This window comes from Nematolebias whitei, chromosome 2, assembly GCF_014905685.2.
Source record: "Nematolebias whitei isolate Nwh7 chromosome 2, NemWhi1, whole genome shotgun sequence".
Taxonomy (NCBI): Eukaryota; Metazoa; Chordata; class Actinopteri; order Cyprinodontiformes; family Rivulidae; genus Nematolebias; species Nematolebias whitei.
In genome coordinates, this window is record NC_056499.1 from 3,224,767 (window position 1) to 3,238,369 (window position 13,603).

General features: G+C 40.4%; 1 protein-coding gene across 1 annotated transcript in view; it reads right to left on the minus strand.

Moving 5' to 3' along the window:
• Nucleotides 1-322: 322 nt before the first annotated feature.
• Nucleotides 323-13,603, minus strand: part of pde3b (phosphodiesterase 3B) — a 69,718-nt gene continuing 56,437 nt past the window's right edge. Inside the window, exons 9-16 of the mRNA XM_037692729.1 lie at nucleotides 11,936-12,070; nucleotides 11,289-11,400; nucleotides 11,052-11,165; nucleotides 9,098-9,297; nucleotides 6,431-6,634; nucleotides 6,129-6,290; nucleotides 1,532-1,784; nucleotides 323-815 (exon numbers count right to left, since the gene is read on the minus strand). Of these exons, the coding sequence (XP_037548657.1) occupies nucleotides 613-815; nucleotides 1,532-1,784; nucleotides 6,129-6,290; nucleotides 6,431-6,634; nucleotides 9,098-9,297; nucleotides 11,052-11,165; nucleotides 11,289-11,400; nucleotides 11,936-12,070 (1,383 nt within the window). The 3' untranslated portion in view covers nucleotides 323-612. The remainder of the gene's footprint in view (nucleotides 816-1,531; nucleotides 1,785-6,128; nucleotides 6,291-6,430; nucleotides 6,635-9,097; nucleotides 9,298-11,051; nucleotides 11,166-11,288; nucleotides 11,401-11,935; nucleotides 12,071-13,603) is intronic.

Sequence of the window (13,603 nt, forward strand, 5' to 3'; positions counted from 1 at the left end):
ATATATATATATATATATATATATATATATATATATATATATATATCAAGAATATACTTGACGCTGAGGCTGAAAGCGTTTCAGTCTCTTGTCCCTCCACAAAAAAACTGTTCACTTTGGTAAAGGCTTCTCCTGCTTCAGTATTTTCTTCTAACTTTGTTTTTTTTATTTATTATTTTAATAAACAGGAACTATTTTGTACCTATTGGGAGGTGTTAAGCGCTTTGCATTCAAGGCAGCATCACAGCCAATTTACCATGGAGGAAAATTTAAGGCTGAACCCCATCCACTCTGCTTCTGCACCTTCGTCAGTTCTGGGTGCACGTGAGTGTCCATGGGATGAAAGTGCATAGGGGTTGGGCCCCCACCGTTGCAGTAAGGATCCGCTCACAGTAGTAAGGCCTTTTTGTTTCTCCAAAAACACTGTGACTGCTTTAGCAAATGACTGTCTGCACAGTGACTCTTTCAATGTGTGTGTGTGTGTTGTTCATAGATAGTGGGAATAAAGTACGCTTTATGTGCATTCATAAACGTTGTCAGTTAAAGGCAGATGGTAGAGGGACGTGCGTCCTCACACAGCTACTCCGCTCTGCTCGTTCTTCTGTCCTCCTGCTACTGACGCTCCTCTCCCTCCTCTTCCTCCTGGATGACCTGGATGTCATCTGACGGGGAGGAGGGCAAGCTGTCTGGCTGCTGCTGTGTGCCAAGCTCTTTGCTTTTCTCCTCTTCTTCAATGATCTTCTTCCACACCTTGTGGTTCTCTGTCAGGTGCTGCATGATGCAGCTGAACAACCTGCGGCGATTTTTTGTCCTTCCTACAAAGAACAACAGGAAGGCATGTGATTAGATTGTGACCATGGTTTTGGCCAAAGTCAGAGGTTATCCGTCTGTACATGAATGCAGTAAACGCACTAATACTGACGTCTAACAGTCACACACAACAGGAAATAATGAAAACAGCACCTCAGACTGAGGAAGTCTTTCACATGAACGACGAAACGTTTCTACATTTGTTGTTGTTTTGTTTTTTGAATGTCCAGAGGACCAGATGAACTTTTTTAGATTTTTCTACCTGGATTATTGAGCATGCATCAGGACGTGAGCATGTTCGTTTCTACGGTCATCCATACGAGCGAACAAAAGCCAAGACAGTCCAGTCGTTGCAAATATTTCAAACTTCAAAAAGTGCCAAGATTAAAGTTTAAAGTTTAGTATGAAGAGCAAACTACTTCTTTTTGTGCTTTTTGCTACATATTGGTCTGTTTTCAGCAGTGACACCTACTGTTTAAGGTGAAAACTGCTGTGAGCGCTGCACATCTGGAAGTCCGGTATTAACGGCAACTCTTGCTCAGTTTGCACAGAGCCAGCGTGGAGCATCAACATCAGTGAGACTCATCTTGTGTCTAAAATAAGAGCGTCTGTTCTCACTGAACCACCTCGCAGCGTGTCCTTCATTAGCTTTGACTTGAGAACAGAAAACTATCGATATTTTACACTGGTATCAATAAAAAGCTGTGAATGTTAAACTAACCTGATGCCAAATCATCTTCTAGCTCATCTTCTTCATCCTCTTCTTCATCCGTATCCACCTGCTCCTCATCTTCATCGTCATCTGATTCTGCTTCGTTAATCCACTGGCCAGGAAGAAGACCAGCAGCATCGTAGGAGTTACACAGTGGTCCCACAATGTGGGTGATGAAGGACTCCTGCAGCTTGGCCAGCTGTGGGGAGGAGCGGTCCATGAAAGGGCTCATGGGTAATCCCAACCGAGCCTCCTCGTCTCCCTGCAAATGAAAAACAAAGCTTTAAATATAAAACTTCTTGCTTCTTTTGAGTTACACCCAGACTTCCTACACAAGCCTAAAACTTCCTCAAAGACTGAGTCCTGATGAAACAGTGTCTTGATTTATTGACATTAGCGTCAAAAAAGACACATCAACGCTTTAGTTTCGTTAAATTTCAGCTGCGACAGCAATGTTCAACATACGTGTGTCTTGTGGCAGTTTGCCACTGTCTCAACTCTGCACCAGTTAAAGGCCTGTCCACTGTCAGTGTCCACCACTCAGATCGGTTTATGGAACCACCTCGTTCGAGGATCCGAGCGGGCTGCTCTGAGGAGCCGATTGTGATGTTAACAGACAGCAGCCATCGGCTGACCAGAGGAGCTACATCACTGGACCCGTCCAGCAAAACTGCAAACTACATGTGAGCCCCCACTTCCCCATGTTGACGGACAGCACCACAAGAGATGAACACATTCACCGAGAAGATATGGGAGATGATGGAGCAGCACGGCTCCACCAGGACTTAACGTGGCTACACCAGCAGTGCCAGGACAAGCTAACAAAGTTCAAGTCAGATTAGAGGGCGATTAAGAACCACAACGGGAGGAGTGACTCGAAAATAGGCAATAAACAAAAAAACAATTATAAATCAATGATAAATTAAAATTATCGGCCTCATTTTCATTTATCAGCTTTATCGTTTCTTTGTGTCTCTCTTTCTACTGAAGACACTGGATGACAAAAAGCTCAACTCCGGTGCTCTTCACTATCTTTCTCTTTAAAATCTGTTTCAACCGTCTAAAATCGTGTTTGTGGATCGTTAAAAGCTGCTGAGACGAAGCTACGAGCTAAGCTAACAGGCCGACCTCAGGGAAAAAAACCTCCGTCTTGTCGAAGCTCCAAAATTCACAGTTGAAACTTGTGCCTTCGTGTAAAAAGTTGTTTTTCTCTGAAAAAAGAAGCTGAGAACTTGTTTACTGATTTTTTTATTAAAAGCTTTGTGTGAAAAATGCTAAAGATTTCCTGAAACCACACCGAGCGTCCGACATTTTTGAGAACTGAAGAGAGACAGCCCATGTCACGTCAAGGGGCCTCCCTCCCATTTTTCTTAAAGAGACACGCTGCTTGCTCCCTCACTATCCATCCTTCAGTTCAAAGTCTTATGCTGCCATCTGGTGGTCCAAAAAAGATACAAGACACAAAACAAATTAACCAACATTTCTTCTTAAATTTGACAATAATTACTAATTATTGTCAAATTTCAAACAATATTATCGTTTACCACAATAATTTGAGACAATTAATCGCCAAGCAAAATTTGTTATCATGACAGGCCCAGTCGAAAACAAAAAACCCCAGTTTGGATCCTTCCCACAGGGAGCATCCTTACCAGAGTTCATGACCAGAGGTGAGGGGAGGAACGTAGACCGACCAGTAAACAGAGAGCTTTACCTCACAGCTCAGCTCCCTCTTCACCACAACGGACCGGTACAGAGTCCACAACACTGCAGACGCTGCACCAATTTCTGTCAATCTCCTGCTCCATTCTTCCCTCGCTGGTGAACAAAACCCTGAGATACTTGAACTCCTCCACTTGAGGCAGAACCTCACCCTCGACCTGAAGAGAACAATCCACCCTCTTCTGACTGAGGACCATGGCCTCAGGTTTGGAGGTGCTGGTTCTCATCCCAGCTGCTTCACACTCTGCTGCGAACGGCTCCAGTGAAACCTGTTCTAACTTTAACATTTAGAATCATTTTGTGAAGATTAATGCACGGGGGAGGAGCTCATGCTATGAAAAGTGTGACAAAACAAAATAAAATGAAAACTTTGAACAGGACAGCAGAAGAAATGCTACTGCTGTTCGTTGTGGTCTTCTTATCTCAATAATGCGCTTGCTCCTGGTCAGTGCATTGCAGACAGAGATGCTTAGTGATAAAGTTGCTCAAAACTTTGGACAAAGATGTCAGGCCATGGTTTGTAGCGTGATGAGAGCGCGCGCACGTGTGAAAGAACATTTTCTCAAATCAGGAAATGCTGCAATGATAAGGTGAATACAAGAAATCATTTTCAAAGCAGAAATTCTTACATTTTCTTTACTCTTCTTATAAGACTTGAGTTTTTTTTCTCATACATTCATTTCTACCTTTCAAGCTGTAAAATATATTCCACAAATAAAATAAATTAAATTTGGGATGTGGGCCATTTGGTCTAGTAATGAGGTTAAACTGATAAAATCATGAAGTATTTTCATTCTTGATTTGCAAAAAAAAAAAAAAAAAGCAGCATCCATGAAAAGTGAAGCAATGAAGGAGCAAATGACAGAAAAGGAAATCATTAATGATAGAATCATCAAAATAATAAATAATATATTGCTACTAAAATAAATATAGGACAGGATGTCCAGGAAGTGACGTGGCGCTGCTACGAGCGGCTGCCTGCCAGACTTCGTCCATGTTTTGTGTTCTTCTTCTTCTTTTTACATTTTTACATCTTGTGTGAGTCCTTGTGCACGTTCCTTTGTGTTGAAACCCGGGCACAACAATTTCCTGCGGGATCAATAAAGTTCTATCTTGTCTTATCTCACATCTTTCTCAGAATAAAGAGAATTTGATCAATAATCAAATCTAAGAATCTGAAAGACTTTTATTGTGTAACAGAAAAATGCGTTAAAGCAGATATTTTTAATAAACTCAGTTTGAAACCATTCACAGCAGATGCCCCAGGTCACATGGTCCTAATGGAGACGACCTTTGGTGAACTCCTGGGAACCTTGAACAACTCATCACTCAGGGAAACATGGGTGATGGTCCAATGAATCACTCACTTTTCCTAAGGGAGAAAAGCATGTCATGTGCCCTGAAACTTTTGAGCAATCCCATTTTTATCTAATTATCAATGGCATCAATACACTAACCAGAAGCAATCACATATTGGAGATAAAACTACAAGACACAATAATGACAACAAATATTTCCACTTCAGGTCGTTTAAATCTTCAGAATCTTTCATGTTTGCCACATTTATTGAAATAGTTATTTAATCTTTATTTTACCAGTCTTTACCTACTGCATCAATTTATTCATCCAAAACCAAAGAATAAAAAAAAATAAAAATATAAAACCTCTAATTCAGTTCACAGTAATAGAAAGTAAACTGAATTTTGTGGAGCTGAATATACATTTTTCATAACATGATTATTGATTGTTGGGCACAGCTAACCACTTAGTCACTCACTAAAACAAATAGCTTTGCTAATGATAAACCTCTGAACAGGTTTTTTAATTTTTTTTTTATATAAAATTAGTGGAAGCTAACGCTAAAGCGCTAACTTTCATCATCCACTGCTGTCGCTGACTATAGACCGTCTGTAACGTGACAGCTTTGTCAGTGAACACAACTCAAAATGGTTCATAAATCGCAAGTAAAGCATTCGTGTCCCCTTCAGAGGTGAGCTTTCAGAAATGTATCTGGTCCATCAGAACCAAAGAGTCGGAGCAGAACTCTGCTGTGATGAAGCAGAGTGATGCATTCAATGTGTCGGACGTCTCCCTCATGTTATGCATTATAATGATGCATTCAATGGGTGCTGGACGTCTCCCTCGTGTCATTTAATTTAATGAATTAACTCACTTTGCCGATCCTTTTTGTAATTAACTACTTTTACAAACTAACTACAAAGTTGTTGTGCATCATCATCAATATTCTCTCGGTAATAAATCTGTTTGTATTAAAGAAAAGATGTGTGAAATGTGTGAGAGAGTCACGTCCCAGAGACGGTGTGAGCATTGCAAAGCATGCTGGGTAAGAAATGTGTGCAATGTTTCTGACTGTTTGTGATGTTTATGAGTGTGAAAATGTGTTTTTCATGTTCTTTTCCTGTTCTGGTTTGGCATTCATGTTAAAGTGTGTTGGCTGTAAACCATGAGTCAGAGATTGTTAGTGGGAGGTATGAGGGGGAAAAGTACTGCGAGGGGGAAAAGTACTGCGAGGGGGGGTGACATCACCGAGTGGTGCTTGGCTGTACTTAGCGCTGCATAGCATATCTGCATGTAAACCTCCATTCTCCTGGACTCTTTTAGTCCAGAGAACCGTCTTAAAAAATACAACAGACTTGAATTTATCAGATTTAAATTTAGCAGAAGCTAATTCCGCTAAAGGTTTTCAAAGTTAGCAAAAACACTAATCCGATAAACAGAACGTTAGTTCTGCTATTAGTGGATTAGCAAAACCATGCCCACCACTGTTGATACACTTTTTCTGAAAAGAGCAAAGTATTGTTTTAAACAAGATGTGGTTTGCAATATATAAACGCACGCTGCTGTGTTAGCGTGCGGTCCGTACCTGCTCATAAAACTCATTGACTATGCCTTCTGTCCACTTGATGTGCAAGTCCCGGACTTTGGCTGGTCCATTGATGTCTGCCAGCTTGATGCACACTTGGCACACAAGGAGTCGGTCATTCTCATTGGTCCAGTCAATTCCTGGACTATTCACATCATTCACCTGTCAACACACACAAACGGATGCCTTAGTTAACAACTGAGCTCACACTCGTCATTCTACTGTATGTACTCCTAAATAAAATGATCCAAGCAACGCATGGACGCCAGAGTTAACACTTTGGTTTAAAGTTCATCACAGACCTTTGCATTGAACTCAGCCAGAAAGTCAAAGTGCTTCTTGAGGTCTGTGGCCAGTATCGCCTCGATGACGAGGAAGCGAAACCGCTTAAATTCCACGTGATCAAGGTTGCCCAGGAAGTTGTACTCAGGTTGGGACAGATAGAGGCTCCAGGCGGACGCAGCATGGTGGTTCTCCAGAACTGAGCGATCGTTGTACAGCACCGCCTACAGTTTACAGGAGGGAAAACAAAGCTGCTGAAAAAATATCAACAGACTCCCACTATTTCCTCTGAAAGATTAGAAATGCATTTTCTTACATAATGTGTCTGTGTATAGGTTGCACAACTTGTTATGGATTTAAAAATAGCAATCACTCAGGATTGAGATGAAGGGACTTGAGCAGATCTAGTTAGGAAAGAGGGACGTGTAAAGAACGAGCAGCTAAACTGTCAGACACAAAAAAAAACTGCAAGCTCTTTTCAACACACACGACGGTCAACCACATCATTGGGAATCAGTTGGTTCAAGGTCCTTTACTGTTCTTCTGACCTACTTTCCAAGTAGATATATCACTGGACAGGTTGGTGAAAGAACTTTTAAACTGGGGCAAGCTGTTAATTATTACATATCTCTGGTGCTTGACAAAGGACAATGTAATTGCGACTGGAATTCACTGTAATGAGGAGCTAATCTTGCGTGTGACCTACATTTAAGACAAAGTAAATGACTAAAATGATGTCTGGGGACAGTAAAAGACACTGATGTCAAATATCAGTTAAGATAGCTTTGTGTTAGGAAGCACGTAAAGAAAATGAGTGTAAGGAAAATGTTGACTTAAGTTAAAGATTAACTAAATAATTGGGAGACGAGCTACATCAGGATTACCACAACGTGGTGCAGTCAAATTCAAACTGGTATTTAAAAAAAAACTCTACAATTTGAATCCAGAGGCTGAGTGTTGTCCGTCTCCATCTTGAGATTTTAAAAGCAGATGAGAAACACGGCTGTGAACTCAAGAGAGCCTCGTTTGAATGAAAACGGTCTTTTCATCAAATTAAGACAAACCCTTTATTAAATAAACACAGAGTTCTTTTAAAACAAAGCTAACCCGTGCCCACAGTTCAGCAAGATACGGCAGATCATTGATTTGTTCCAGCAGGTTTGCATTTTGTACCCAGAGATGCCAACCGTTGCCTGTTGCCAGTTGCCAACACCGTTGCCTTCATGCTTGTTCAAGACGAGTCTGCGATGCTGCTCCTCAGATAAATAATGTTAAATTATTATTTTTACATCTGAATGTTTCTGTTCAGCCTGAGACGACTTCTGTTGTGACTTGGAGCTGAAGAAATAAACTGAACTGAATTGAACTGAATTGAACTGAACAGGAGTTTCACGTTGCATTCAGGTGCACATGGGAAAACCATAAATCAGACAAAACCTATGGAGCCAAAATAATTTTCTTTAAAGTAAATGTTAGCTTCAACGATGACTCATAGTTGTCCTTGGTGTCAAAGAGAATGAATGAATGAATCTCTCATTTATCCATCTGTGCCGTTTGATGACCTGCCTTTCGCCCAATGATCGCTGGAGATCGGTACCAGAATAAAATGGATGGATAGCCACATTACATTTTAAAGGTGTAAAATTGATAGTACGTAATATCAAATAAATGAATCTAAAAGCACACCCTAATTATTAATTATTATTACCGTATTACAATTAATTGAGAGAAATGATTAGCAAAACATCTTTTCTTTCCTCAGCTGGTCCCACGTGGACTCTGTAGTAATTCTCAGAGGATGTTAAGCTTACGGTACATCTACCTTTACAAATCTTTTTCCCAGCAACAAGCCCCATAAATCCCCAGACTGACACACGTTGAAGTGAAAGCTCGTCAGAACTCGACAGTTAAGGAGCCTCTAGAATTTAAAATTCAGCTGAAAGACTACTACCAAAGTCCAGTGTGCATGTTGCCATCAGGTTCTTCTTGCCTCTTCTTTCACTGAACCACTTCAGTTTAATCAGATTCCTTTAAAACCAGTTCAATGAGCTACACATGGCACAGCTACACTTTGCTCGGCCACCTGCCAAATAGCAGGAAACAAAGATAAAATGGTGCAAATGTTTTTTTTGCTTGTTTGGTGGCACAATGACATTTTCTGACAGCAACTAATAACCTACTTGAATATTAAAGTGAGCAGTAAAGCTACAGACCAGAAATAGTGCTGGTGTGTATTACATCACTGCACAGCGGCTGCCATGTGATTCTCTGCAAACACAGAGTTTGTCTTAGCTCCAGACACCGGTGTTGATATTTCGCTCAGCACTGTTGATTTTCAAAGAAAAAAAAAATCTGAGGTCAGGTTGAAAACTTTGCTAACAATGACCCTTTAAGCTCGGATAACGCCAATGACAGACAGAGATAAGGGTGATGTTACATTTTTAGCTTCACGAAGGCCGATTATTTGAACCAAAAGCTTGAGTAACGCTTCAGCAAACAGATTTACAAATATATCAAAATACAAAAACTTCTGCGTATGGTTTGAAAGTGCAGTGTTTCACACAGCGCAGCACCAACGTTATGTATTTTTGATGGATTATGGATTATTGGGCATGCATCAGGACATTATGCATTTATATTAGAGTGTTTTGATGTTTTCTAACAGAACCTGAAAAACTGTAGGTTACCTGAGGTGCATTAGTGGCTATTAAAAAGGCATTTGTGCGGCCTGGATGGTCATAATCGTGCATTGCAGCTGCTACATAAAGGGCCATGAGCTCCAAGGCAGGGATGTTCCAGGCTAGGCAGCCATAGCTGTCATCTGACACCGTGGAGCTCCTGGAGGAGGCGTAGGATATCCTGCCCGGAGATATTCCACTATCTGAATCTGGAACATAAAAAAATAAAAGCTGAAATAGGAGAAGAAACATTAGCATGCTCAATATTTTAAGATAACTGAAGGCGCAATATTGAGATAAAACCTTGATTCATTTCTTATTTCTGTATATTTTAAGGTGATCTGGAGTAATTGTTCTTAAGGCTGTCAGAGGATCTCCAAAACTTGCTCTTTAAACTTTTGCTGCCTTTTTTTTTTTTTTTAACTCATTTTCAGCCCAGTTCCTGACCATTCACAAAGAAACGTTCTTCAGACTTTTTTGATTTAAACTCTGACCTTCATGCACAAAACGACCCGTAAACTCCAGGGTTGAATCTGCGTTATGTTGACACAGACAACCTATCAGAGAACCAATTTTAAAAAGAACCTTTAGCCACTTTGTTCTCAGAATCCAGTCTCAAAGACACATCTTGTTCTCATTTTTTGTAGAATCTATAAAAAATACCACAGATAACACAGTTTAACACCAATAAGGAGATTCTCAAGGAGCTATTTGTTGAAAACTTGTCATTGAGTAGATGATCAATTGAAGGATGATGCATCTCTCAGGTCCAGTATCAAATCTTTTCTAGTTTTTTTCTTATCTAAAGACATGACACTGAGATACCATGTTGCATTGATGTTTTTAGGCCCAACACCTCTTCTGGACAACATGCTGTCATGGTCAGGCACAAAGACTGCACAGAAAATAAGTAAAAAAAACTTTAAAGAAACTTCAGAAAGACTAAACAAACATTGCTCAAGACCACTTTAAAAAGACAAGACAGTTCTCAGGTCAAAGTATAGAACATTTAAAAGTTTTAAACACTTGTACAGCTCTGTAAATATTCAAATCACACAAGTCATCTTCATCCATTCACACACCAGTTCACTGATCAAATGCTACACTGGGTTCTGTGTCATGCCCAAGGACACTTAGAAGGAAGGCCAGGATTGAACCACCAACCTTCCAAATAGCAGACAACTGTCCTTCCTCCTGAACCACAACTAAACTGGTCTGTTGACCAAATGTGCAATTTTTTTCGGCCTATAAGTTGCATTTTTTGCATAATTTGCATGCCCTGCAACTTATACACCAAAGTGACTCATTTATGTATTTTCTCATATTTATAAACTCATTTTTATCTGAGATATGACAGTTTCATTCATTCTGACTGAAAATATTGAACACTACCATTTTTAGCTGCTAGATGGCGCTCGAGTAGTATGGCATGCCGCTGTGTCATGTAAAAGGTAAAATTGGCTATTAATGACACAATCTGCTTGCCATAGTCCCATCGTCGTCCAGCTCGCCTGGAGCAAACGTCAAAGCAGCTTCATTTTGCTGCGCTGCTCCGGTGAAATGAAGCTCAAGTGCATTTTTAAGTAAACGTTTAACTGAGACACACCTTTACTATCATTTCGAGCAAACAACAAATTGTTTTTAAGTGTTAATCTTGTTAAATTCTTATTAAAGTCCTCCCGTGCACGCTCCCGCCATTTGGCAGCCAATCATTTTTGGCACACACCAGGCTGTCAGCGGTGACGCAGAATAGATGCGACTTACACGGCGAAGCGATGCATTTATGGATTTTTCCACTTTATTAGACATATTTGGACTGATGCGACTTCTACGGCGTAAAATACGGCACGTTCCTTCAGAAGTCTTGGTCTACAAACTTTGTCTGTGCATCTTCTAATATATTTCATCACGTTGTGAATTCTTACGTTTACGACCTGCGCTCAGCCAAGTGACTGGCCTTTACCTGTGTCGCTCTCTGTTACATGCTCACTGTGGATCTGCTGGAACCCAGGGATTGGTCGAGTGGTCAGGTACCAAACAGCGTGGAGCACATCTGTGGCATGAACCCGGTTATGATCTGCACGTTGCAAAACACAACACTAGGAATAAAACTGGATTTACAATATTCACCCATGTATTTTAAATGTAAAAGCAAAATAAAGTATAATTTCATCCACATGAACATCAGCGTGATCCTCACAGGGAATGTCTCTGTAGCCACTTTCCAGAGCACAGAAGTAGGACATGAACTCTCTCACAGGGATCTTGAAGATCTCAAACAGACACATGTCCTGGAACAGCGTGTACGTCACCTGAGGAAACATAAGCCAGCATCACCGACACACGGATGTGGAGAAGAAAACCAGCACCACAAAACATGAATCAGAAAGAATCTGTTCAAAAATGACTTTAATAATTTTATATGAATGGAAGCAAATTATCTGTCTGTTAAAATCCATAAAATAAACTTTTTGCGTTGAGCATCATTTCCATTGCTGAACGGCTCATATCTGTGTCTGTCGGGGCTTTATAAACTGGAACATGTTGACCATTTTTATAGATGACCCCACATGCACACGGACGGTTTCTAATCCACTAAGAATAGATTTTTCCTGCTTGACCTTTTCTTTAAGCTGCCTGCAGCTTTATCACCACTGCATCTGTTACTTTGGTTACCAAATGACAAAACAAGAGAATAAGACTTTTTACGAGTTCTTAAAGTCCACACGTCTCCAATTTTTAATAAAGATTTAAGAGATGTTTTGACTTCAGTCGTATGGAGAGACTGGCAGTTAAGAAACACGGTATTCAAGAAAGAAAAAAGTTAGATTTATTGGATGTACTGACATAGCTGAGGATTCTTCCCGTCTTCCCTCCTGTTTTGTCCACCAGGTCGAAGATCTGGAAGTTCCAGGTGTTCATCCTCTCCATAAGAACTTTGTGATCCTCCAGCATGGGATCCAACCTGAACTCCTGTTCCCCCTGAGGACAGTCGTCACATTAACATACAAATTGTACAAATTCAGTTATTCAGCTCCACCAGGTTAGCTTTGCAGTGACGCATGGCATGGGGAAAGAAAACGCATAAATAAAAGCACGTTTAACCAAGAACCAAGAACCAAAGTGCTGACAGGAGAGTCAGATATTTCTTTTTGTGCTTAGGGAGGAGCAGCCAATGTTATATTTTAACATTATACACGTACATGCCTTTTATTTAGCTGCACCCGTTGTCATGCTCAGTATGAAGAAAATAATCTCTAAGACGTCAACATTTTTTAAACTATAAGTCAAAATAGTCTTGATTGGTCCAGGAAGCAGGAGCAGTGTCCTGCAAAGCATTCAGATGAGAACTTGCTCCTGAGAAACCTGGAAATATGCGCTTAAAGGCCGCTGGGAATATCTAAACTTTTACAAAACTCTCCATTGATTTCACTTTATCACAACTGTAAAGAATAAACAAAAGATAGTTAAACAAATTACACCCTGGATTAACTGTAATCCTCATGAAAACAACTAAAAGATAACGGGCTGTGCGTTTATTTCTCAATATAATCATAGTCTGTACGTACCAAATTATTCTATCTACCTTAATCCTGGTTGCTCTACTGTGTGAATGATTCTGGTACAACTTCCTGTCAGACAGGAAGTAGCAGTCAGCACTGGTTAACCATGGCAGTGGAGCACAGACCACAGTTTATTTGAAAGTAATTTACATTCAGTTCAGCAGATAAAACTCTGTTTTACTTATTTAACAACCATAAAGTTTACTAAAATAGCCGTGCTGCGTTCAGGTACCTGTTGTGTTCAGGGCTGCAGAACAACGAGACCAAACTAAATCAGTGGCTCCAACAACAGAGTTTGAACACGGACCCACAACAAAAAGAGTTCCTGTGAAAAGAGGTTTAGTTTCATCTCCTACCTACAGATGAGGAATTAACAAGAACGTGTCTGAAACATGTGAACTTGAAGAGACCACCTAAACTCTGCATGGGAGCTCATTTCACTTCGTCGACAAACGGCCGACGGAGGAAAACCTGCATCCTACTTTGTGTCTGGACGACAATAAACCACCGGAGAAGAAACGCCGGATCCTCAGAAGGATTGAAAACAGTGACGAGAACATTAGGGATGATTTCAGGTGTATGGAGGTCACAGCTTTATATATTTGTTCATCTTCAGTTTTATGATTTTCTCTGTAAGGAACCCGAGCTCAGTGATGGAGGACTTTAAGGCTTTGTCTGGATCTGTGTCTGATTTAAGGTCAGTAAGTTTGTGTCCCACCTCTTTCAACAAAACACCACCGACCTCATTACTGTGGAGACACTGATACACCTCAGAGCTTCTCAGGTTCTTCATCGCTTCACCATCAGAAGAACTGAGTCAATGAAGTAGCTAAATATGCTAGTAGATGAAGCTAAATATGCTAGATATAGCTAAATATGTTAGATGTAGCTAAATATGTTAGTATATGTAGCTAAATGTTAGTAGATGTAGATAAATATGCTAATAGATGTA